We start from the raw sequence: 27,076 nt of genomic DNA, 5'->3' as shown, positions 1-27,076 counted from the left end.
TGTGCTCCAGACACAGAGGGCTTCATTCTACCACCTTATCAGGTTCACTGGCTGAACTTCCTGTGGCTGCACTACATTCTCATGCCCTCATTCACTATACATCTGCACACAGAGGCTCCTATTTTTAGGTCCCATCAGTCAGTCTCCTGTGTTATCATAAGAGAATGTATTGTACTGGGTTCTCTGTTGTTAACTGCCCTAATGAGCTTTCTTCGTTTTCTGCGATCCAGAGAAAATGACAATTATGAAAAACTATTTTACTCTTAACCTCGCAAACCTGTTAACTGTAGTTAAAACCAAAACCAAACAGCAAGAAGGTTTTGAGTGCATAGCTCATTCTAAAATATGGACATATTAAAAATATGAAGGCAGAACCATGATGACATTTAAAGAACACACATATTCCATTTTAAGTAAATTAGAAAAGACACTGACCTCTGTTCCCTTGTACCTAAAGGGTCATTTTTGACATGAGGTCTTTGGGCTATTTCAATACTATACAATACAGTACAAGTACAATACATAATAATATATAACATAATAAAAAGCACAATGCACCTCTTTTATAATCATCTAATACAAAATAAATGAAAATGAAAATGAAAATGTGGTGTGTTATTGAGGGCATTTTCCTATCTCACTTTATCAAGACTGTAGAACTGTTTTATTTCTCTGACATGTGATTTATTTTGTGCCTTTGCTTTATTCATATCCAATCATGTTTTCAGAGCTGGATAATTAGCAGGGCGGATTATTTTATCATAAGATTAATGTCTTCTTTTTTTCCTGGAAGATGTTGCTGTTTACTTTCAGATTTTTCAGGAAGAGCAGAAGAGGTTGCCAGGCTTCCTGTCAGCAAGAGGAAGCAGCCTGAAGTTTTGGCTGTTCACATCAGATGTTGGGGAACTTCATATCTGAACAGGTCATGCAGAGAGAGAGAGAGAATTTATAACATGCACAGGGAATAAATAGGCAGAGGCCAGAATCACTGTTAGAGATTTATGGAGAATTTGGTCTCATCACAAAAATATGAACATTAATTCTTAGGACAAGAGACCTACTGTAGGAATTTCAGAATCAGAATCAGCTTTATTGGCCAGCTGTGTTGGACACGAAGAATTTGACTCTGCTACAGCAGCTCTTGATGTACAATGTGTTTCTTTGGAATTTCCACCAGATTTCCACCAAACTTTTACTTCTGCCTAGTCAAAATTCTAGGGAAAACCACCCATATAATAGTGGCTCAGTTTAAACAGATGCTATTGGATCTATTCTAAGAGCTCTGAACTGCAACTCTATTTTTTAAATTTGAAGCACTAGTACATTCGAAGTACAACAATGTAGTACTATAAATTGTAACCATTTGAAAAGCTTTGGACACCAAAGGTGCCACGCTCAGCGGCCCTCTCAAAATGGCATCAGCAGGTTGCATTATAAAGCAACACTATGTAACATTTTTCAAATATTTTTGCTGCTCCAAAATTTGTCTTAATGTGGAGAGGTGCTGTCAAAGCCTCCTGTGACTCAGACTTATTGAAAAGCACTGGCAGCAACGTAGAGATATTAGCTTCCAAAAGGTTTTGAGCAGGATTGAACTCTCTAACCAATCAGAGATTTTCAATGTTTCCTGTTTGATCAGTCCATTTTGTTGCATTCTCATTTATTCTAATTTCATATCGACATATCTGAAGAGCTGGGCAGAGCCTGGGGGAGTGTAGTAGATTGTATTAGAGCATAGTGGAGCAGAGAGAGGGAGCACTGGGCCGAGCTGAGTGGACTGATTTGGAGTTTCAACCTAATGCTACCTTAATACCAGACACAGCCTGGTCCCAGTACCGTCACCACTAGGGTGGAAAGGTTGAGCATTAAACATAAAGATGATTTGTATAGATGTTACATGAAAATAAAGGTGAGACTGAACTACTTTACATGCACATCACCATATATGATGTGCATGAAAAGTAGTGTTCGTCTGTGATCATCTGTAGTTTCAGTGAAACTATGACGGCTGTAGTTGTAAAATAAGAAGCAGTTTAAATGTCATTGTGTTTCTGTATTGTTTTGGAAAAACCAGCTGTGTTGTGTTTTAGAGGGAAGTTCAAAGCTATTTATAATACTGACTATAGTATGTAGAGCAAATGAGACATTTGGCTGTCCTCCAACCACAGCAGAGCTGACAGACTACAAACCTTGATGTCCACCACTGTGGGCTCACTCCACTCAAGCCCATGTCTGTTTGTCTCATCCTCATCTTCTGAAGTCAAACTCAGTGCAATTCAGCTACCCAGAATCCTGACTTCCAGCTCTGCTCTATGTTCAAACAGACCTGTGAATCTACACACACACACAGATTGGACACTGCACGCTTGTATGTACATCTTGTGTCTTTTTGTCATTGTGTGCTTAACATTTTTTATATTCATTGCCAAAACGGAAACATTTTTAATGCATTCAGCCTGAGCCCACTCAACCGTTACACCCTGCGATTTTCAAAATGTTACCACAAGGCAGGGCAGATTTTATGCAGCTGTGATTAACCACCAAGTTGCACCTGGTTTCAACATAACAGCTGACCTCTCATGATGGTAATTCTATACTCTAACCTCAGGATAATTACTGTAGGTGATATTATGTAAATCAGCTCTTCTTTTCAGCTAGTCTTTTGATGACTTCTTGAGTGCAGCTGGTTTATTTAAATGTGTTTAAAAATCATTAGATATCATTACATAATTAATACATATATATATATACATACACGTGATATACTGTATATGTACATACACACACACATATACAAACACACTAGCAGATTATTTCAATGCTGGTGATTTGGTTCAGTGTTGCTCTAAGAGGAAAACAATAACTCTCTGTTTCATATTTCTTACTTTCCCCAGATATAACAGTTTCACTGGGCCATTTTTGGTTTTCTTGTTAGTGTGGTCTTTCCATGACAAAAAGATACTGTAGCTGTGCTTGTGGCAAAACCATTTGTAATTGTTTCCAGGATTCTTGCTTAATTTTTCCCTCCTGCTATAGTGTTGAAGAGTTGATGTCACTCTACATACATACTGATGGCTGGTTGATTGCCTTCAGGTTCCTACCAGAGTTGTGCGGCAGATATGAGAGAGAGGAAGGGAGGAGAGGGAGTAAAAATAGGAGTGCATGCTTATTTTGCATTGTGTCAAATCAGTATCCACACACTAAAATGCTCATGAAAATCTCTGGCATGGGGCCGCTGAAAAACAAGGTCCATTATAGAGTCCAACAATGACTATATATTTGAAAAATCCTTTAAATTCATACACTGTGTGCATATCAGACTCTAGCTGTGTTCGGCCCATGGAAGGTTTGTGGCTGTACTGGAAATTCAACATTAAAGAAGCTAGCATGACCAGGGGTAAGATGTGCATTTTACAAACAAAACACACTTTGAAAACTGGGACAAAGGAGCGAGACTCCCAGTCAGACATGAGGAAAAGTAGTCTATGCCTCGAGAATGTCTCCATAACCCAAACTCCATAAGTGGTGGGAGTTGTGAGGGGTAGTCGAAAGGTTCCCCTTGGCTGCTGGAGATAATTGGACCCAGGTTTTGCTGGAGTTTTGATATTCACATTGTGAGCCAAGTTTTGATCGTCACAACTTCTCTCACCAGACGGCCCCAATGTAAGCAGGTTCACTGGACTGGATTTTTTGCGTGAGACGGATCCTGGCCCATTTTAGATGACGTGATGTTTCTCCTAATTGGGTCTTACACATGGGGATTATAATGTTTATGGTCTTGTGATGACAAGTATTCGGTGGCAGCAGAAACAGTTGTCTTTATGTTTGCAGGGGCTGAATTGATCTACGTAAATTTCAGGACTATGTATTCTGTCGGTCAAAGGTTGATTCTACTGGAATAGTGACCGTCAGGTCCTCCATTCTAAAATCTGGTCTCATGAGGTGTGAAGTGCTTCAGGGTGGCAGTCGGGCCTGAGGCAGGAGAAGGAGATGACTTATATAACTGTTAGTAAAATCATCTTAGACTGTTAACATTTATTTACACACACAATTCTATCTCCATGTTTCTCTTATCATAAAGGCTTCCAGCTATTGGCTGAAAAACATCATCCTCATGGTAGGAATCCTCTGACTTTATCCAAGCTAGCAGTGTAACTTTAGGGATGACAGGGTTGGTCAATCTACCACTTTGTCCAGAATTAATTATTTTGTACAGATATCCATGGTGTCCGGGGAATTAATCCAAATATCTTATTTATTATAGTCCACATATGAGTAAGTCCAGTAACCTAAAGGATTAAGTTTACAATGTTATTATAACAGAAAAGTTGCAAATAGCACATTTGGTATTTTTACTTAAATGATAACAGTCAAAGAGTGCCAGTTAATTTTCAGTCATCAACTAAATGATTAACAAATTATTTTTTCAGTATGTCATACATGTATTATAGTGGGAGGATCACTGTTATAGTGACAGAATATCATTCCCCATTTTGACTCAGCGGTTTAAGCCTGTTTACATATTCAGACAAAGAGCTGCAAGAAATTCTGAAGAAAATGGGCCTTCAAAGCTCAAACTTAGCAAGATATCACAAAAATTCCAATTTGTTATTCCAGTAATAACAAATTATTGTTATTCCACCAAATTCCAAATTATTTGTTATTCCACCTCCTACAGCAACACATTTCTATTCACATAGATATCAGTTTACCACTTTTTCTAAAGTTGCACCAATATGACCACACTGACACCACACTGACATAGCTACATGGACTTTTTACAAAAAGCGCAGGATGACTGTAAAACTGTGAGAAGTAAGTCTTGTAGGTTTGAGAACAACAAGCGAGTCACTTCATTATATTTGAGGATGCACCTTCTTGACCTCATTATAGCTTGTTCAGGTCTATGCTGCTGCAGACTGTTTGCAACTGTGATGAAAAATGCCCCCTCTCTTTCTGCGGGGGTCCAGGACTCTTGTTATGGACCTAAACATTTTCTACACACCCCTCGCATCAAGTGCCACTTCATCTGTCAACTCTGTGTGTGTGTGTGTGTGTGTGTGTGTGTGTGTGTGTGTGTGTGTGCGTATGTAATGTGTCTATTGGCAGATCGCAGGAAACAAATACACCCTGTGGGATCGAGATCTGATTCAGTATATCAAGGTACGGCGTCCTTATTTCTCTCAGCAAGGAAACTTTCTCTGCACCGAGTACTACTCAGTACATACTTTATGCATGTTTTATTTTCTTCAACTCACTCCTCTTCCTCCACTCCACACAGTGCCCATTGTTTACAGCGACTGGCCACTTTACACCTATATTCACAACCAGACGACTCTTTTCTACTATCACACCTCCCCAAAGTCACTGGTTTCTCTCGAGGAAAACTTTGACACCACTATAACACCGCTATTTATTGTTTTTACACTATTGTTTTTCAGATAATATCTGTTCAGTAGTGAGCTTTAGAAGTAAAGGTAAATTTTTGATTGGTAAACTGAGACAATTTCAAACAACTACATAACATGCATCTTGTTTCTTTAATAAGCAAAATGCTACCTTTAGCCAAATAAACACAGAAGTACTAGGTTGAGATGAGTGGATAAACATGTCAGGACTGTTCCAATTCAATCTTCAGTGGCACGAGTTTGATCTTGATATGATTTGTTTTCAGAGTTTTAACTCTTTAATGTTTTCTCTGCAACACTTGAGTTATCTCAGCAGACGAGGGTCAACATACTTATCACCAGTAACAGAGGACAAGAGCAACAATGTATTAAACAAATGTCAAGTTGTTCTTTCTCCAGTGCTGTAGATCAGTGTATTATTTGTCATCATATTGTTTGGTTTTGTGACTGCTACATAAAGCAAACTTGTCCTGTTTCTCTTAGTGCTCACAGATACACAGCACCACATATGCTTTCTATGACATTGTTTTTAAGTCAGTTGCAACAGAAATGTTTTAGGACATGACTCCTTGCAGGTTTTGTTATGCACACACCCTCTTGCCCTGAACTGACGTTTGGTTTTTTGATGCTACTGGAGTTTGTTGTTGTGGAACCTTACCTGGCCCAGTATAAGTCAGGCACACACCAGTGATGATTCCCTTATGCTCTCCTACATTGTTCTAAAGAGGCAAAGAGGCAAAGGGAAAATAAATTGGCAAGTATACTTATTTGCTTCAGGTTTTGTTTAACCTTCGACTGGCTGAAATCCCCTGGTTTGTTTGTGGAGACACTGCAGAGTTTCCTGAACGGCTGAAGTTGTTTGAGGCCACATGTCAATGTCAGACCTTTTAGCTCTGCAGCCTGCAGTCTTTGTAGAAATCGCCTTGGCCTAATGCATGCATGCGATGTCTTGTACTCATCTCTAGTTTGCCTTTTATGTTTGTTATATTGCATTGCAGATTTAATTGAATTACTTTTTCTTTGTGCAGGAAAAATATAACTTGAACATCTGTAGCCTCTTCTACGGAACAGCTGTCTTATACACTGGGCAAAAGGAGAGGCTTGGGCAGAGGTAGGTCCACTAAAGACAATGTTGCATATGCACAGCTATGCATGGCACACAACTCTACACACATAAACAGTCACACTAAGCAGCCTAACCACTGTTTGTGTAGAGACTAATGGTAGGATGAAGTGTTTCCTCTGTGCCTGTTGACACACTCTCACGCATCACCAAACACTGACCATCGAGGCTGCTCCTCCTCAGGTTTCCTTGAGTTTGTTGTGGGCAAGAGTTAAATTGGTGACTGCATCAGAGACGTTATGCTGATCAGGCCTGTTCAGTGCTGCTGCACATTAAAAACATGCATCGTTAGCCCCGGCGTGTTTAAAACGAGTCTGAAGACTTGTGCAATGAACTCTCCTTATCAGTTAAAGATCTGAGTTCCAGTAGAATATTCACATTTAGGGATGTTTTGATTACAGGAAGAGGGGAAAACTGTAATAAATCAAATTTAGGATAGAAAGCTTCTAATTTACTGGGTAAATTTAAGTATTTGATTCTAATGGTTCTTTGTTTAAATCTTGCTGTGAGCTCCTCATCCTGAAACAGACTGTCCATGTCCTTTTCTGTTTTAGACAGTCATGTCTCTGGGGAGCTGGTGTCGGTGTTGAGGTTAGATTAAGCTACAGGGGAAGTGGGGCCGAGTGCTGGATGTGTGGACAGCAGGCCACACATGACAAATGCCCTATCTACTAGTCACTTCCTGTGCAGTGTCCCTGCCCCAGGGTTCATGTGTTGGATCATTGCAGAGGGAACTAAAAACTCAAAAACAAAGAACACACTAAAAATCATCAAAGTTTAAGGTTGCCAACAGTTTATATGTGTTATGGTAGCCCCCTTCACCAGGAGGGTGAGGGAGGACTTAGGTTGGACTCAAGTTTGCAGACCCAGGTGCTGGGGGGGAAAACATGACGGTAGCAGGTGAAGAAAGTGAACACAAAGTATCAAAAGAACATAACATGGGAAAGTACGGTACTTGGATATGTATGATATGTAGTGTAGTGTAAATGAGCGTAGCTCGTAGGTAGTGTGGTAGAGTCAAGCCAAAACGCACAGTGTCTGTCAGCGTAGCATTCTACGAAGCGTCTGCCAGAGGTATAAATAAGGAAGGACTCAATCAGCGGGATGCACCCCAGCTGTGTGCACCGACAAACGAATCGCTAATTAAGAATGCAACACAGCTGAGGTGCGAATCCCGCAGGTTGAGCAAACAGAGGAGAGGAAGGCGGAAGAAAGGCATGTCGAGCAAACAGAGGAGAGAAAGGCGGAAGAGAGGCAGCGGCCGCCGAGCAGCCCTGACAATATGTTGCTGTCAGTAATTCCCGTGAAAAAACCAAAGCCAAAAATGATACATTCAAACTTTTCTACCCTGTCTGTGGCTCCCAGCGTAAGACCATTCACTCAACTGAGGACATAGATCCTGGAAATTGGGCCATAGATTTTTACTTTAATATTTAAAAAAGGCAAACCAGTTTCCTAAAACTGCTGGGTGATTGTGCTTCTAGCACTTGTCACACAAACAGGAGGAAGCAGTGCTTTATTTGGGAACTAGCTTTAGCTGCGTTTAATACACATTTGATCAATTGAGTCTTTACTGCCCAGGATGGTGTACATGTGGGTGGTAATGACTCCAAATAAACTACAGTCCCCAAGTTTGTCGTAACGAAGGACGATGTCAGCCAGTGCAACAGTGTGACTCAGTGTGTTTAGTGGATGTTGGAACTGTTATGGAACTCTGTAGCATGAATGAAGTCGCTCCATCAGGCCTGGGCTACACAGGCAATACTCGGTAGGATCAACTGGTTGTTGGTCTTTTCATAAAATTTGTTGATAATAATAAAATTCAATTGATGAACAGCTGTTGGGTGCAACAACAATATTTGTGTTCCTTAGTGAGGAAGAGACACTTTTTAGAAAATCAATTGATTTAAATGTTCAGTAAAATGAGCACAGATGTTGAACTGATAACTTTTCATTCAGACATCCACTGTATATTTTTTGCAGTGTGTCTGATGTGGTGAGAATGGTAACCAAAAAAGACATCCCTTCACACAAGAAGATGCTGGATTTGATTCCCTCATTTGATGAAGATGAAGATGAGGACTGTGAGTTTGTCCTAACTATCAGGTACCTGCTTTTGTGATGCCACAGGCAGGAAGTTTCCACAGGGTTTGAGTGAGAAGGCATCACATGGACGTGCTTCAGTGTGTCAAAGCAAACATTATATTCCAGAATTGTATAAATTAAAAACTGTGATTTTAATGCTAAAGCAGTTTTTTTATTTTTTATTTTACAAAGTTTAATATTTGAATGATGATTTCTATATTCCCTTATTTTAAGGGTTATGGGGAGGCTGGAGCCTACTCTAGACAAAAGTCCCCTTCATGTTGTGGGTGCTAACTACTAATCACTTCACCACCATGCCACCCTATTTTTTTCTAGTGTCTGTCCTTTTCTTTTTTTATTTTTCAAAAATGCTTTTGAATTATTGGCATACTGTCACAGTGATTTATTGTTAACCACATTTTGATGATGTAAAGTGAATAATACCACAAGCACATTAATCTTTTATCCTGTTCCAAAAATATTAGTGCAAAATATGCAAAGATTGATGTCCAATATCTCATTTGGGATTTTTTGTGATTATATAATATGGCAAAATAGGAATCTTGGCAACCTGTAGTTTCCTTACTATTATTACAAAAACTCTTACCAGGAAGTTCTGTTTGCAAAACGTTTGCTTTTGATTTATATGTTAAATGTGTCTCTGGCGAGGTCAGCAATGACGCCTGCCAAGACATATGGATTAGCTGATCTGGCACTGCTAGGGTAGCGCTGGACCGGCTCCAGGGTCTAACTCAGGTCAGGCTGATGAAGCTGAATGGATGCAGTCAGAAAATGCAGTAGGCACAGTGCTCTGACAGGCTGGAGTGCTTTGGTATCTGCACACAGCTGTCTTGCATAAAGTCCTCTTCCAAACATTCCTCCTCCCTCCCTGCCTCCCTGAAGGATCCCTGTGCTGGTCAGTGCAGAAGAGCTGGGCTTTTCTTTAAATCTGTCCTCAGATGGCTTCTTTTCATCCACAAGCTCAATGGGTTTAACTTCATACCCTCACATAACCATGCTGTCATTGTTAACATGCTTTCCGAGTTGGCTGAATCTTAATCATGTCATGTAACTGGGCCTGTGATTGAAAGCATTTGCGATTAAATGCTGTTTGAACAATAATGCAATAAATGTTTATGAGGAACCATATCATACCTTGGGGTACTTCACTAATATATTTCTGTTCCCCTACTATCTTTGAAATCGTTTAGTTCATACACATACTTTCCTGTGATGACCACACCCAACCTCCTATTTTTCAACAGGGAAAACAAAGTTGAATTCATTGGGTTTACAAAGCTGTCATGCAGTTACTGTGTAGGTTTTTCCAAACTGAATGTAATATGGATGACTATTGTAAATATTTCTTACTTTTTTGTCAGGTAATTGTGTTTCTAATCACTGACTAGGGAACTAATTGAGTTCAAACCATAACACATAAATATTGCATTGATGTCAGGACAGAGATAAAATTAAAACTGTGCAATTATCCACAAGAAATAAAGCAACAGATGGCTCTAATAATAAGAATTTAGAACTTCTCAAACTCAGGTACAAATGGGACACATTTTCCTTAAATACAAAAAAAACCCCTTTATTCCAGATTTATCAACATTATGCACAACATCAAATTATGAAAATAGGATCATCTTATTTTAGCTTGTGTTGAAGTGTCAGTCCATAGTTACAGCCTCACTCAAATGTATCCAATAATGTCATTACATATGATGGGTTGTCGGCTGCCAGTCTTCATGAGAGCGGTGAACTGATAGAAGTCAGTGTCCAGTTGATGCAAGCCTGTGTGGGACTGGTGAAAGAAAGGTTTTAGAGCCTGGAGTCCCACAGGACAAGACATTCGTTTGGGAGCCTCTGCAGCCCTGCTGACCCTCGTGGCACATGTTGGCTGTGGCCTCACCTCCATACTTTTAGACATCCCTGCCAATCTCTTGCGCATGTTGACCAAAATGTCTTTGGCAAGGCGCCGGCCTGCACTGGGCTTCAGTTCCGCTGGCTCGGGACACTCTGGTAGGTCCATCCAGTTCTTTATTAGGTCAGCAAAGCTGTTGTCCCCCAGAACCAGTGGCTGTCTGTTCCTGCTGCGGCTCAGTAATGAGGTTGCCCAGTCCTCTGGGTCACTTGACTCAAATGAAGTCCAGTGCTCCAGACAAGCGTCTGAGGTTGATTTGGGTCGAATACGACCTGAAGGTCCTCTGTTTGTGCGAAGGCAGGCAGAAGAGGAGACTCGCACATTTCTGGTCCTCCTCAGCACCACACCTTCATCTTGCCAAGAAGCCTCAGAGTAACCAGAGTCAAAGTCCACACTCTTCTCACTGCTGGGGGATCCCTGTGCCAGTCGTTCATGCACCTGCTGGTCTTCTTCCTCTTCCAAGGGGCTGGCCAGGCAGCAGGCAGAGTCATATGTGCTGGCTTCACTGGCGTCAGAAACACGTAGACGAGCGAGTCTCTCCTGCTGTGCGGTCTGTTTGCAGAGCCGTGTTACAGCAAAGGACCGAACACATGGCTCACTCAGTGGCCTCGGCCTGTTTATCTGCTTTAGGTCCTGAAAAGATCTCATCATGTAGTGCATTTGGTCCCGGAGGCAGTCAGCGGAATCTCCTAAACACAGCTGCACAATGAGAAAGACACACAGACTTAGTGGTGTCAGCAGAGTTTAAATAAGACCAACACAATTTAAAAATCACGGTCAACTTTCGTAGCAGACAACAGAGCAGTTACAGACTGACTTCCAAAATATCCCATCATGGCCTCACGGTTCTAGCTGAGGCTTGTACAGATGCCCGTGTTATTTCCAGTACCAGGCCAATAAGATTTTTACCAGCTGAGATCACTCGTTTCTATGACCATATAACTAGTGAAGCATTCCTGACAAACCTCAGAGCAGCTTTATGGAGACCATCCCATGCAGTATGATCCCAGAAAATGAAAAAGGCATGGCTGTGAGAACAGGATACGCATTTTATACTGGGAAAACTCGCCCTGGCTCCTACAGATAGAGGGGAAGTCTGAGCAAATCATAAAGGAGTGCAGAGACATATCCTCTCTGGATTCCTCTAACTCACAGGATGTTGACTGGTCTTTATTATAAACCAGGAAATGACAGCAACATTTTGGAATTACACAATAATCAAGTATTAATCATGAATCACAGCATCTTCCAGCCTTCGGACAAAGTAAAATCAATGCAGATCAGCTGATGAAACATTACTTTATAAAGTTTCACCTACACCACATGAACTTTACAAAAATGTAACAACAAAAATAACTATTTTGCAAGTTTCCATGTGGCAGAAAGCAGGCTTCTAATTCTTCTGGCCATATAAACAAAAGCGTAAATGCTTTGTTTTGTTTTGTGTCACTTTTTACTAACTATTAATAAAATATTTGGGTTGTTGAGTATCCTTCCCTGCCAGTATTTGGCTTGGAGTAGTAAGGAAACCACAATGCCATGATGTTATCACAGCTGTAGGTGCTGAACCATTTGGCCCCAGGGGGAGACTTATCTGACATACAGAGACATCCTCAGTGGGACACTGTGGTCAGTCTGCCACTTTTAAAACGCCCCGTTCTCCTTGGCTGCTTTCACACAACGGGAAGAAGTGATTCACTCACTTGTATGGATTTGGCAAGGACACTTTGGTTTAATTAACTGTGACCTGGGCAATTAAAATACACTAGCTTTTCTAAACAGTAACAAACGGTAACTAAAGGATTTTTTTTTTTATCTGTACGAAAGTTTATTTGCAAAAACATTTCTGCAAAGTCCCCAGGCAATGACGTTTGCAACCACAATAAGGCCACTGCAGTGCATCTAGAAAACTGTCCAAATATGAAAGCACAGGGAAAGAAAGAAAAGAGAAAACTTACCATTGCATGTGAGTAAATGTCTGCAGCGAAGTTCAGAATCCTGTTAACTGCTTCTGCAACAAAAACAGCGCATTAGTTAAATGAACATGGTTTTGCTGTTACACTCATTAAGACATATAGTAATGTGTAATAACTCACCTTTGCATTTGGTTCAGAAATAATCCCTGTACATTCAACAGCCCCACAGTGGAGATGACACCGTGTCCTCCTTCCTCTGAGCCGGACCATGGTCTGTCAGCGGACTTTGACGATGCTGAGCTTTTCTCTGCAGCAAATCAGCACAGCGCACCACAAAACCAGCCAATGGCACGAAACAAGGGACTTCCCCGTGCAATTACAGCGGTCCATAATGTTGGTTTATTGTATTGTACTGCGCCGTTGAGCCTCTACATCTGGCAATGGACAATTTAAAAAATCTAACAAAATTATTACAAAACAATAAAAACCTTTCTTTATTATCTAAATACTATTACACGTTGCAAATAACCGAAGATGAGTGAAATAATTCATTTCTTTGTATTTTCTGTAAACTGTAAAGTCGAATGTTGAGAATAAATCGCCACTTTTGTAAAAGCTACAAATTCTTAAGACAAATTCAGTGGTACTGCTTTTAAATGTACCGATTTACTGGAGTCTACGTGTCGCCACCTTGTGGATGTTTGCGAACAGTGAATGTCATATTACCACTGAATATAATCCTTTTCATGCCCTTTAGTAAAGTCTGAGCAAACCATTCAGCTTCTCTTCTTAACAGATGTTTGAAGTGCAAACACGCTGCTGTGCTCAAAAGAAGTTCCCATTTCATTTGCAGATGAGTAAACCAGTCATGAATACAGCCCCACCTCACACCTCTTCGGATGCTTAGAACGCTTTGTATTGTAATTCATTCATTCACAGCTTGCTTAGAGTCTATATCTGACTAAAACTAGAAATAGGTTACCTATATGTATAAATATTCCATTATAAACTAAAGTCTTGCATTAAAAATCCTACTTGAGGAAAAATACACAAGTATTTTTATGAGCAGAATGTACTTAAAGTAGCACAAAGTAATACAATTACTCATTCTGAAGAAAAATGAACTTTATGACAGAATGTTACAGAGGCCTATCCCAATATTAGATTGTTAATACTGATGCAACACTGTCTAAGCAGCATCTCACTAGTTAAAGTGGAACTAGATTTAACTAGATTAGTCAACAATGGTTACCAACCTAAGGGTTAGGCCTCCTCCAGAGGGTCACAAGATAAATCTGAAAGTCAATAAATGATTAATGGGCTAAAAAAAAAAAAAGAAGAAGAATACTTACTTTCCACCACTGGACACATGGCATCAATATGAATTCACTTGTCACCTGTTGACCTTAATAAAGAAAATCTGTGGATCCATCTGGATCTTCTGTGAGCCCTGAGGTCTTAAACCAATACTGGTACAAACTGGTGCCAGTATACGTCTATTTCTATACTGTAACTCCCCTTTTTAGAGCAGTATTTTTGGTACAAACATGAAGGAAGAGAATATTAGGTTATTGTGCATTTTTCTTTGACACACCACAATGCACAATAAAAGACTGAGTGACCAAACCTTTATTTACATTTAACAAGTGAATGACTTTAATCTTAATATTAATGATGACTATTAACTGTCTCAGTCTTGTTGCATTTTAAATCATGGGTTACGTGAACTGAAGTAGAAATAGCCCTAATTCACACAATGAAGATACCATGTCTCTAAAGAACAAGTGTAAACAGATATCAAGGCACAAACATATGTCAAAAGACTTGAAATGAAACAAATAATACAGAACAATTCATGTTAGGAACAGACATAATCACTTAAAAATCTTGCAATTACCTCAGAAGTGACACATAACCTTTTCTCTTCTGTTTCTTTAAAGAAGTTACTTAAGGAATGTTATTTGTTTGTGGGGGATACAGGCTAATCTATGGACACTCATGCAGAACAATGCACTATAATACAGTTGTGAATATTGATTCTGTGTAAACATTGTACAAAACATTTTCCCTTCATCATTATCGTTCTCCGTGCTTGTCTGTTTTCTTCTAAAAATAAGCTCTGTGCAGTCAAAAGGTTCATAAAATACCAACAATAGTTAACATAAGTTAATGTGATTTTTATAAAAAGTTGTTTTACTCTATCCTGTTATTAAACTCCAAAAAAAAGTAAAAAGAAAACTTACAAAAATCAAATCAAACTGAGATTTAAATATGAACAAAATGAGACTGAGCAAACGAGCGGTTCTTGTACTGGTCCTTGAAGACTTAATGAGGATGGAAACTACAAATCTTACTACAGTTAACTGTATTTTCATTTAGGTTTTACACTTCCAACGGTTCTTTTACACTTTAGCAAGTTGGCTGATAAACTTTTTGTTGTATATCCAATTAAAAACAGCAATTCACAGGTGAGTGCCTTGACTGCAAGTGGTTCTTTTAGGTCCAGTTTGGGAGTCATTGGTCAAATACTGTATGTTTTTACTCAGTATTTACTTTGTGTTCAGGATGTGCGGTAAGAAATATATATATATAAAGTAATAATAATAATAATAACAACAATACATTAGAGAATGTGATGGCTGCAAATCAGTGATTGTTGAAGTTATTTCAGGTTTCCCCTCTAGGAATCAAGTCTGTTATGGTTTTCATTATGAAAAGGAGTAATCATCACATGGCTGCTGCAGTCTCTCATGCAGTGTGTGCGCGTCGGACATCATCCTGCATGAAAACAAAGATGACAAACAGATTTAGAGAAACACAGCAGAGGTAGAGAGAAGAATTGTTGCAACTGTTGTGATGTACAAGAACTTTACTGATCCTGCTTAATCTGGTTATTAGCATTTAAATGAGTTTACATTACATACTACATAATTTAAATTCTTGCTAAACTCAAAAATATTTGGTTCACCCAGATCACACAACCATACTTTCTCTTTAACTCAACAGATACATCACTGTTATGTGGCTAATCCACAGATCTCACTGTAAAGTCAAGTCAGTTTATTTATACAGTCCCAAATCATTTTTTTTTTCTGTATCATATATGATATCCTTTATCCTTGAAAGAAAAAAGGCTGGAAAGGCTGGGGCTGTTTTTACAGGAGCTACTTTTATCAAACAAACAATCCCTCTCAAGCCTGACAGAATTATGTGAACTAGTCAATAGGTGGGGAAATAAATTCACGGTATGGTTTGGAATATTCACATTACAGCCGAATTTAAACGGTTTGTCTACACATCAGATCAGAAGGCAATAATATCTGTATGTTTTACAGGTAACATTCTCATCCCCCGCCGTCTCTGTGTTCTACCTTTAGAAAAGACCGCAGTCTTTCAGGTTGTTCTTGATAATGACGTCAGTGACAGCGTCAAAGACAAACTGCACGTTCTTGGTGTCAGTGGCGCAGGTGAAGTGCGTGTAGATCTCCTTGGTGTCTTTTTTCTTGTTCAAGTCCTCAAACTTGGTCTGAATGTAACTGGCTGCTTCATCAAATTTGTTGGCTCCTAGGAAGCAACAGTTGTGAGAGATGAGGAGGTGATTTGTTTTTAAGATGAGAGATTAGCAGTTCCTATGTGATTTGTTAGAAAGCCAGTTCAATAGCGAGTGCGACCTGTGTGTGGTTTTACTGTGGATGTTTGACCATTAAAGCAGTGAACTCAGGTGTGGTGTAGCCCCTGACATTCCACTCTATACCTGTGTACTCTGGAAAGCAGATGGTGAGGGGGCTGCGAGTAATCTTCTCCTCAAAGAGATCCTTCTTGTTGAGGAAGAGGATGATGGAAGTGTCAGTGAACCACTTGTTGTTGCAGATGGAGTCAAAGAGCTTCATGCTCTCATGCATTCGATTCTGAAGAGAAGCAAAACTGGCCATGGGTTACGGCCTCCACTAAAGCACAACAACATTTCAGAGCTGCCACCAGGGGGCAGTGTTGTGTAATATTTTAAATGTGATGGTTAACCAGTGTAGAAGAGGTTCTTCAGATCATCTTTGGACCAAGTCTCCTATTCAAGTCACCAGAAAAATGAGCTAGTAGGGCTTTTATTACATAATTGCATTGCACTGGCTCAACTGCAGATGTGATGTTAAACTCCAATGAGCCAATTTGATCATCTAGAGACCGTTTTTCACAGCAGACATTTTGAACTGTCATAACAGAAAAAGCACATGTGCAGATAACATCATTAATGGTGGCTGAGTTCCACTAAGTGTCCCACTAAACAATGTCACCCAGCAAGCATGCACAATGCCAGGATCCTGGAAATGGCTCACAGAAATGAAACACAGCCATCATGAATGCTGTCAATTACAGCTGCGCATTTCCTGCTATGACAATTCAAAATGTCTGCTGTGAAAAATGTCTATTATTACACCATAATAAAGAGAGATAGGTGATATTAAGTGCCTTGTAGTGTCACACACTGGAAACTACTGATATTGAAAATGAGCTAGAGAGCAGCTTTACAAATCTAATTAACTTGTAGCATCCAGACAAATAAGACACATGCGTCAGAAGATGGATTTCTCCTTACCATCTCCTCATCTTCAGCCAGCACCAGGTCATAAGCACTCAGTGCAACACAAAAGATAATAGCTGTGACTCCTTCAAAACAGTGAATCCACTTCTTTCTCTCTGAGCGCTGGCCTCCCACATCAAACATTCTGCAAGGAGGGAGATGAAGCAAAGGAGATAAAGTATACCATGTGTTTGTGTGTGTGCAATGGTGTGGACAAAACGTAACAATGAAACAAAGTAAGGTGAAGGTGATAGGGAACAGAAGGACATCTCAGGAGGAATTCTGGTGAAGAAGAGAGGAAGGAAGCAGCAATTTAAGGTGATATTCCGTCCCTGGATGTACATTAAGTTTTCACGAAGCTTGGAGGACAAAAGGGGTGAGGACGTGGAAAGCTGTCTGTCGAATATCCGATAAAAAAAACTGCAAAGTCAATGCAGGCTACGTGAGGCAGGCCTTTGTATTCATGGGGAAGACGAGCGCTGTGATCGAAGCTTTTAGAGGTGTGAGCAAAACCCTACAGACAGCTGAAGTGAAAACAGTCAACAACATCCAGGACAGCTGCCATACGGGCAACAAATATGAGGTTTCAGTGAACAAGCTGTTTCAGTTAGCAGATGCCCAAGAAGTACCATCTTAATAAATCAGAATGAAGTGGCATTTCTCTGTATCTCTAAATACCTCTTTTCAGTACCTATTGTGGAAAATGGGACAGAATGATAAAAGCTTGACTTTCTTCTCATTGATTGCCTACATGAATTATTCAGGCCAAATATTGGGGCTGCGACAGACGGTAAATATCAGAAAGTTTATCAGGAAACAGGTCACACCAGAACCATGTTGCTGCCACTGCCTGTTTTTTAAGAGCTTTGGTTATCTTATACACTGTTTGACACTGAAAAAACACAAACCAAACAACTGATGTCTGTTATAATTTCAGAAATTCTCTTCACAGTTACACTCAGTGCTCTTTTATATAGCATATTTTATATATTCACCTATACTGTACAGGAATTGACTCTGTCAGTACCAGTCCTGATATCAAATATTCAAACACTACTATCCCACACACACTCTACGTGCTCAAGTTACATATTTTATGTAAGACCAAGGGTTCTGTGCCATGGAGGACATACTCAAATGTTAGTTCTAAATAAAGCTCAGCTTTTATTGAACAAGAGCACAGTGGGCAGGAGCTAATTTATTTATTCAGCTCTCAGTGCAGTTGTGAAAATTAGGCTTTTAATTGTTGGTATAAGCTAGGAGTGTTAGCTGCCCCTTGATGTAGTTAATGACGGGACAAAAATTAGGTTTCGTAATTTCTGGGTATTGTGTTAAATTAGGTACAAAGCCAGTGTTTGTTGTGCTTTTGATTTGGTGTTGAGTGCAGCAGGTGACAGGACCTAATGTGATGACATACATTTATTCACCCTGCTACTTTAATATCCAAGCTAGGCTTTACTTTGCTGGTCTCCCGAAATATAACCAGGGGAAATTACATTTTATTCATGTCACGTTTCACATGCGCTTGTGTGGTCAGTAAGGCTAACTGATAACAGGCTGTTTTTATGCACCACCAAATAACACTTAAAGCCCAGCATCAGAGGTGAGTGAGCTCTAGGCAGCCGTATAACCGCTCCGGTTACTTAATACGCCCTCTGACTGTGGGTAAGTTGCAAACTGAGAGTTCCCTGGACTCTCTCACAGTGGCTGCAAATGGCCAAAGTGCTTGTTTTGATTACAGAGAGACAGGGTGAGAGTGGGTTGTTTTTCATTTATTTATTTGTTTTTGTTACCAAAAATGCCTAAAAACCTATCAACATTGCTATAAGGTCAGTGCTATCTGATCTTACTTGAAGTGTAGTTCCTTGAAAGTGAAGTGAGTCTCCACAATGCCAGTGGTCTTGACCCGGGTTCGCAGCACATCCTGCTGGGTGGGGATGTAATCTGCTTTAGCTATTCTCTCCAGGTCGTTCAGGTAACTGAGACACACACAGAGAGAGAGAGAGAGCAAGGTGTCAACATATTTCGCAATCTCAAAAGAGAAAGGGAAAACAAACAGGCTGACGCAACAAATAAACACACAGGTCAATGATGCACTTGTGTTCCATTAACATTCGAAACAGTTTTTTGCTTTACTGCTTTGAACTGTAATGAACTCTAGTAATTTTGTGAACTTTCTGTGGAGTGACTCATATTCTGCTGCACTCAGTAATAGGCTGCTAAACTTCACTTGATGGCCTTTCATTAGACGATTTAAGCGCCTTTTAAGGGATTGTTACTTAGCCTCCCAGAACTGTGGCTCAGAACCGTGGCTGAGAGAACTCAGATTTAATCAAGCCTGTCTTGCAGCTGCTAATAAGCCTTAACAGTCCAGATCAGCTCTGCAGTAACAGGATCATTCTGCAGTTCCTGAACCATATCCTGTGCTCCTTTAGGCATTTTAGAACAAACCTGCAATAACTGGCTTCTTCGGCCACTTGGAGGTAATGGAAACAAGTTAGGAGCACATGCAGTATATCACTGCCATCTTTCTGACCACCTGGCAAAAACAAGTCCAGTATTCACTCTTTTATCTCTGTTTTTGTTCTCTACCAACTCCTGAAGGACATTATCTTTAACTGCTGAATGATAGAGGTTTGTGTTCCTTTGTTGGTGCCAGCTGAGCCTGAAAACAACACTGAACAGTGAGAGTGATCCAAACACTAAAGTCTGAAACTCCTTGTACTGCTCTGTAAAACCGATGCAGATTCAGGTGATAATTCTGTGTAGGTTCAACATTACAACTGCCCTACCCTGCGTACACTGTCAGATTGTTTTCACATAGCCATTGACAGTTTGCTACTGACACCGGCTGCATGCTGGGATTTCATACACTGATAGACTGGTGGGGATGACACTATTGCATAGCTAACTACCAACACATGTACACAAAGCTACCCTTAAAGTGACTGTCTCAACTGGTAACACAGCAGTATCAGTAATACAAAGAGAACCTGGCTGCAGACAAGACGGCAGACTGCTGACCTCAGAAGGAAGTTGGCAACAGCAGCTGGACATTGTTCACCTAGACAGGTTTAGAATTAGTGGCTATGCTTAACATGAACACTAACTGTAACCCAACAGGTTTACAACTTCGGCTCTGCTCGGCACTACTCCGTTAGCACAGAGTGGTTATCTGGTTAGAGAGCAGATTCTGGGGAAAGTGAAGTCTGTTTTAGCTTAATCTGAACCTAACCTTTACCCTACCCCTAACCAGTTACCTCTGCCTACTCCTGAGCCTGGAGAGATAATGTTTACCAGTGTCACTAATGCAGCTGGCTAAAATCTCAATTCATTCCTAACACTGGAAAATAGTTTTGTTTTTGTTTGGTACATGTATTTTGATGCAGCACATTTTCTGCTTGGTTAGAGGTTTCATCCTGCAGTGGTTCACTGCAGACTCAGATCTCTAATAGATGGGATTTTGTATATTGGCTCAGGTAATGTAAACGTGATGCATGTTGTATAGCATGCCATCTGTTCACATTATTTGTCTGTACTGTGTCCTCATTGAACACTCACTGTGGCTATGCACACAAGATCCTGTAGGTAGTTATCCACACTTGAAATCATCTGTTGTACTGTTACCTGATATAGTTTTCTTCTGCAACACTTGGCCACTTGCTGTTAAAATTTACCTTATGTATGTGTTGCTACTGATCTGCTGCCTCATAAAATTCTTTAAGAAATGATCTGATTGATACAACCCATACACTTGGTTTTGCTGGGTTTAGATTTGTCCATCTCAGTTCACAATATATCACATCTACTGTAATACATATAGGTAATAGCCAGTGAAAGGCTCTGTATGCAGTTTTTGCGAATACATTTTACATAGTCACTCTAGACTCTGCTGTGCTGAGCTTGCTTTATTCTTGTGTGGGGAGTGAGATGAGGTCAGAGAGTGGATGCCAAATATCAATTTTGCACTTACTCTGTATTCACATAGTATATCCTCATGTAAAACGGCTGACTGAAATGTCTATGTGAGACCACCAAGGGATTACCACCAGCCCCCTTAGCACAAATCAATTTGTATAGATGACTTGCCTCTTAAACGCAAGATTGCAGCCAGCCTTTGTTCCTGTAAGGGCATTGTTGAAACAATGTAAAAATGTTGAAGAGGGTTTATACAAGAGAGAGATGCAAGATAAAATTCACACAGAGGAAAAAGACACTGCGCTGCATCCTCTCATGCTATGCAAAGGGCTGCGTTCCCTTCACTTTTGTCCTTTTGTGTTCTCCATTCACAGCTGTCCTTTGTCACGCTCCCTCTATCCTGTTTGTTTTTTTCTTTGTTTTCAGACAGAGTGTTGGTCAGCAGAGGAGTGTGGAAGTATTTTCACCATGCTTGACACAGCCTGCCCCACTTACACAAGCATTGCATCATCAGTCAAGACCAGCTGGGAGCTTTAGCGGCCCAGCCAACCTACTCTTCAAAGGCAGAAGCAGCTATACACCCAGTGTTTCAGATGTACAGATCTCACCATTCATACATGCCAAGTCCACATAGTAATAATTATAATAATGAGCTGTTAAAACCTGGCACATTTACCAAAGTGAATAAAAACATAATACATTGTTAAACAAGTAGTTTTCCATTTCACCATAACAGACATTACAAAGTATTTCTCAATGGCATATGATTATGAACATATCACACCACCGTTTCTAGCTTTCATATAACATTGCCACAAAATGAATCAACTTGTTCCAAACAACAGTCATTTGGGGGTTTATTATCATAACTATGAACACTCAGAGTTTTCTTTCAGGCTACTTCTTCTAGAAGTAAACACAATTGAGTCGTCTCATTTTTCTTCCATCAAGATAAAGTATTATGTGCTCTGCTTATGGGGTTATCATATTAAAGAATCAAAGCCAGAGAGGAAGAAATAATTGGACTATCATTCCAGTTTACATCTCCCCAGAGAAGTCAAAGACGGGTTTTTCACTGCACCGCGTATGAGAGAGGCTGGCAGGACTACACCATCAGATCACCAAGAGAACAGTCTCCCTTAAAGGCAGTAACAATAAACAGCTCTTAATACGACACCAACATAAAAGCACAGGCACAACCAAATAAAGACATACGCCAAAATATCTTAGTCACTCTCTCAAACCGTTTGATATTCTTGTTAATATTCTGATCTCTCTCAAAGTGAAGTGTTTCAGGTTCAGGCTTTGCAAAACTGTTTTCATGACATCACTTGACAAACAGATTTACTTACATTCCACGTAGAGAGAGAGAGAGAGAGAGAGAGAGAGAGAGAGACGGCACATTTATTGGGTGGTTGTGTGGTTTTCCACTCGGCCACATTTACATTTATAGTGGAGCAGATTACATATTGATTGATGTACAATAAGAAGAGGATATGTAGAATGGTGTTAATAAAGGCAGCTTGAATATTAATAAAATGATTTAAATCAAGCTCACACATGACTGGAAGGTTTTACCTTGTATTTGTTTCCTGTATATAATACACACAAATTCAAACTCACTATGCCGCAGAGTCGTTCAGTTGGTATTCTCGTGACCTTGCAAAGCAACTCTGTATGCCGCTATCACCCCATAACCGCCTGATCACATTGGCCAGGTCATCAGGAAGAATGCCCTGTTCTTCAGCAGCTGCAGACAGGGCAAACAGCTGCTGGGCATCATCCTGCAGGGGGCGATAAGGACAAACCATTGGGTTGTTACAATGATAGCATTAATGCCAAAATATACTTTCACACTGCTATCTTTACAAATCCTTACAGATGGAAGTATAAAACAGTATATACAGAATAGGTGAGTAATATGTGTGATCTACAGCACAGCAAACATTAGCAAAGGTGAACATCATCTGTTAGTTTGAGGGAAAAATGGCACAGCATATACAACCCCCTTAGGATGATCTGGGTACAGAGAGTTCAGTTTTTAGACACGTAAAGCAAAATAAAAACTATATACAGTCTCAGGGTCTCTGAACCACTGCCAAGGAAGCAAAGGTTAGGATAGTAGCAATATAATGTGTTGATGATTTCACTGAAACTTATAAGCCGATGCCATGTGGGGTTAGCAAATGTAAGCTATGTGAGATAATGTTGGTGTGACTCAAGGTAACGGTATGCAGCACTGCTATAACAGTCTGTGGTTAGATTTCCTGCTGTGTGCCACCTCGTTTGTTTTTCCCAATTCTCTGTCTTCTCTCTCTGTTGGCCTGAAATCATCCTTCTTATATGAATGCTATGATAACAATATGAAAAATAATGCCCTGGTCTTCTCTGTGCATTCCTGTGTCAGCATAGCATTGGCTCAGCTGTTCAGTAATAACTGGTTCGTACAGCAGTGAGTCTCTGGGAATGTAATACATTTGTTGGAAGTCTTGCTGCTCCCTCAACCAAACTAAGCAACAAAATAACAATGAAGATGTGTGTGTACATTTTGGTTCCACATAGGTGTTTGTGTTTGCACATATGCGTACGTGTGCAATCTGCATAGCTGTGTGCACGACTACACGGCTGCTATATGCAAGTACAGGCAGGCTAGCACACTGATTGCCATGTGTGGGAGTCTGTGAGAGTATCATCACGTACATGCAGCCAATTGACAGATTTGTCAGAGAGGGGAAAAAAAAGCCAACATCTATCCATCCCACTCGAATGGCCACGGCCGAGTCCTCAATCCTTTTATTACAGCTTCAGTTACAGAACACACAGGCTGGTTTCACTGTAACATCACACACACTCCTCCACAGGAAAGAACACAGCCACTGTTAGAACTCACTGACAGCTTGTTCATACGCAGATAAGTGTTCACAGTGTGCAGCAGATTGGATCTGTGCCTGAAGCTGCTGTTGATGGTGATGCATGTCTCCTGCATTTGTATGAGCAGGGTGTGTCTGTCTGTATTTGTGTATTGGTTTGTGTTTCTATATAGTTTAATGAATATTCAATTTAATTCAATTTTATTTGTATAGCACCAAATCACAACAAAAGCCATCTCAGGACACTTTACAAATAAGGTCTAGACCTTACTATTATTATAGAGGAAAAACCCAACAAATCCTCCTTGAGCAAGCACTTGGCGACAGCGCGGAAGAAACCATGTTTTTGTTTGTGTTAATTAGGGCTGTAACGGATCCAAATGATAATTTTTATTACTGATTAATCAAAGTGTTTAAATTAGTTGATTAAGCATCTCATTTATAAAATGTCTAAATAATCGCAGACCACCAGTCCAAAATCCAAAAGATATACAAAATATTAGAAATAGAAGACTCTGTGCTGTGATGGACTGGTGACCTGTCCAGGGTGTACCCTGCCTCTTGCCCAGTGTCAGCTGGGATTGGCTCCAGCCTCCCAGTGACCCCTCTTCAGGAGCAGTATAGATAATGGATGGATGGATAGATATAGAAGATAAGAGAAAAAATGTCAACTCATGTAATTAGTGGAAATGGTGCTTGTTAGCTACAGTAGTTTACTGGACATACTATCATTGACATCTTATGTAAAAAAACAATGTTTAATCCCTCACTCTTATTTTTTTAAGGGGGGTGAAACAAAACCACCACACTCTTTGAAAGCAGACTGCTGTTCAGGGCAGGGGTTTAGCAAATGGCCACTAGGCTGGGGGATGTTAGTTTAGACAAAAGGAAGGGGAAAAATTAGGTAAACATGAAATGTTAATTCACTGCTGTTTAAAAAGCACAAACCAGACAATTTAAGGCCACCCCTGAGGTCTTCCTTTTACAGGTGGTACTGCAGCCTTCAAAACAAGGAATTAACCTGTGTCACTGCTGAATCTGCAGAAACCGCCTGGCAAATTAAATGTGTTGTTAAAATGTGCCTTGCCAGTATGTTTGAATAAATCAAATTCCCAGAAACAGGCCTCAAAGACCTGGTTGCTGCTGCTGCTGGTATTAAGCACGCTTTAAGCTTCTTCTCTAAATGCTACTAAATGCGAAGCGAGTAGATCAAAAATGTAGTTAAATCTGTAACACTTTCAGGTTATAAGGCTGAATCAGAGAAGCATTTTATTGTGTTTCAGTATCTTAAACCGAGAGCAACTTTGCCAGAAATAAACAGGCTGCTGTGGTGAACTACAATTCTGAGACAAAGGAAAAGTGAAAAGGACACAGTGACTCGGAGAAACAAAGGTAAATGATACACAACTGTAAGAGGCTTTGTTTTGTTGTGGCCTGAGGGAGAGTCCGATCTGTTCAGAAATAATAATGCCAACTGAATTCTGCATTCTCACACAGTAATGACTCTGAGGCTGGTCGGATTTCTGCTCGCACTCTTATAAAACTACAAATATTCAATAATTATCTTTACATGTGCATAATAGCATGACTTTTACAAGTGCCTGGGTATTGTCTCTTGTAGGAAGTTGAGGCTGTGTTTTCCCCGTTTAATTGTCTGGAAAAAGAGTGACTGGTATTAAACATCTTGAGTTGTTGCTTGTGGTCAGATGTAAAATTGTAACAATAAAACATTATTAAATAACAATAATAAAATATAAAATACTGATGTAATGATGCACACATTTTTTGGCCAGATTCTCGGCCACAAACTGACTTTTTCTCACTCCTATGCATATTATATGCCCCTATCCTCACTTTGTTTGGTTATAAAGGACCTATAGCCACTAATCAGGGTTTTTTGATAAGTTAGTTGTTAGGTTATAGTATATAATGTCCAAAACCCAACCCGAGCCCGATGCTGTTGAACAAAGCAGACATCTGAGTGCTCCAGCTCTCTAGCCTAAAGTTTGACCTACATGTCCCAACTCGGACAATTTGTGCCTGAACCCGGTCCGGACCCCAAGGTACTGATGGGTCCCTTTGGGTTTGGTTCAGGTATCCACACTCTAATGCTATAACAGTATTTTTCAGCGTTGCGTGTTGGCCATCTTACCAGTCTGGCAGGGTTGCTGTAGTCAATCTTGAGGCTGACCATGGCTTTAACAATGGCCATAATAGACTGGATGGTGTTACTATAAACCACTGCTCGGTACTGCTTGCACTCATCTTCTGAATAGCCATCTTCATGGATGATCCTGCGAACATCAAGAATATGTAACATTAATTTGTGTTCACAGATTTTTTTTTTTTAGCTGTATTCATCAGCTAGGCACTAACTTTGTCAGTCTCACATTTTGGTGCGTGGTAGGTAACGTAAAGTGGAACAACAGGCCCCTTTAACACAGATGTAGTTGTTTGATCCATTCTTAAATATAAAAATATGGATTACAGCAGCTTTAAAATGGAAGCTGTTGTAGTGATCAGTATGTAGCCGTTTCTGCACAGCAGTAATAACTGATTTTTAGTGTTTGTTTCAGCCAGATAACTAAAAAATATCTGTCATTAAGCTGAAGAAAAAACAGCAGTACTGTTATCAATCATGTATGGACATTAATGACATAAAAAGTGTGTAATTAGTGTAGTAGTGCGTAGTGTAATAGTACCACATTTGGATGGCAAAGCTGAACAGCAGCTTGTGTGTGTGCACTCACTGAGATGTCTACCCAGCAGTTTATAGTCTGCATAACATTTATCATGCCAGCATGCTGTGTAGGTTGATGCAGAGCAGTGGGGTTAACACACACTGGAAATGCCTCTACTCTGCAGCATCTAGCTGATGCAGTATCCTGAGTTTACCTCTTGCAGTATTACTACTACCTCTAATATAGATCCGTGGTCTGCAATCATCCAGACTGCATCAGGCTGCAGAGGAAACTGCAGTGAGAGTAAACTGAGACAAACCCTGCTGCCTGTCATAGTATGGTAATGCGAATGACAGTGAACAGAAGTACTTGAGCTAATACAGAGTTGCCTAATGTTTAAGCAGTTTTAAGAATGCAGTTGTGTTTTCCTAGCGTCCTCTATTGTAATGTTGTTCTTACACAGAAAAGGTAGCTTCAATGTGTAATGTTACATAACAGTTGTTGTGACTGTTTCTGCAGGCTGATTTATTGTACGGCTGGATGTGGTAATAAACTGGCTTCAAATGCGTCAT

The 27,076-nt window shown here is 40.1% G+C and overlaps 3 protein-coding genes across 4 annotated transcripts in view; 1 reads left to right on the top strand and 2 right to left on the bottom strand.

The window, feature by feature from the left end:
* Positions 1-9,851, top strand: part of uba7 (ubiquitin-like modifier activating enzyme 7) — a 31,999-nt gene extending 22,148 nt beyond the window's left edge. Inside the window, exons 22-24 of the mRNA XM_020597967.1 lie at positions 5,110-5,163; positions 6,437-6,519; positions 8,515-9,851. Coding sequence (XP_020453623.1) covers positions 5,110-5,163; positions 6,437-6,519; positions 8,515-8,653 — 276 coding nt within the window. The 3' untranslated portion in view covers positions 8,654-9,851. The remainder of the gene's footprint in view (positions 1-5,109; positions 5,164-6,436; positions 6,520-8,514) is intronic.
* Positions 9,852-10,178: 327 nt separating this feature from the next.
* LOC109958992 (PAK4-inhibitor inka2-like) lies at positions 10,179-12,860 on the bottom strand. Its single transcript, XM_020598010.1, has 3 exons — positions 12,640-12,860; positions 12,502-12,554; positions 10,179-11,242 (listed from the first exon to the last, which is right to left on the bottom strand). Exons 2-3 carry the CDS (start codon positions 12,502-12,504, stop codon positions 10,313-10,315), a joined length of 933 nt encoding a protein of 310 aa, XP_020453666.1. The 5' UTR covers positions 12,505-12,554; positions 12,640-12,860; the 3' UTR covers positions 10,179-10,312.
* Positions 12,861-14,072: 1,212 nt separating this feature from the next.
* LOC109958995 (guanine nucleotide-binding protein G(i) subunit alpha-2) overlaps positions 14,073-27,076 on the bottom strand; it is a 43,678-nt gene continuing 30,674 nt past the window's right edge. For both annotated transcript variants that reach the window (XM_020598013.1, XM_020598015.1), the window contains 7 exons: positions 25,976-26,117; positions 22,577-22,737; positions 18,886-19,014; positions 17,051-17,180; positions 16,214-16,367; positions 15,831-16,023; positions 14,073-15,237 (listed from right to left, as the gene is read on the bottom strand). In XM_020598013.1, coding sequence (XP_020453669.1) covers positions 15,833-16,023; positions 16,214-16,367; positions 17,051-17,180; positions 18,886-19,014; positions 22,577-22,737; positions 25,976-26,117 — 907 coding nt within the window. In that variant the 3' untranslated portion in view covers positions 14,073-15,237; positions 15,831-15,832. The remainder of the gene's footprint in view (positions 15,238-15,830; positions 16,024-16,213; positions 16,368-17,050; positions 17,181-18,885; positions 19,015-22,576; positions 22,738-25,975; positions 26,118-27,076) is intronic.

The sequence above is a fragment of the Monopterus albus genome, unplaced genomic scaffold (assembly GCF_001952655.1).
Source record: "Monopterus albus unplaced genomic scaffold, M_albus_1.0 scaffold36.1, whole genome shotgun sequence".
Classification (NCBI taxonomy): domain Eukaryota; kingdom Metazoa; phylum Chordata; class Actinopteri; order Synbranchiformes; family Synbranchidae; genus Monopterus; species Monopterus albus.
This window is presented reverse-complemented; position numbering and strand designations above follow the sequence as displayed.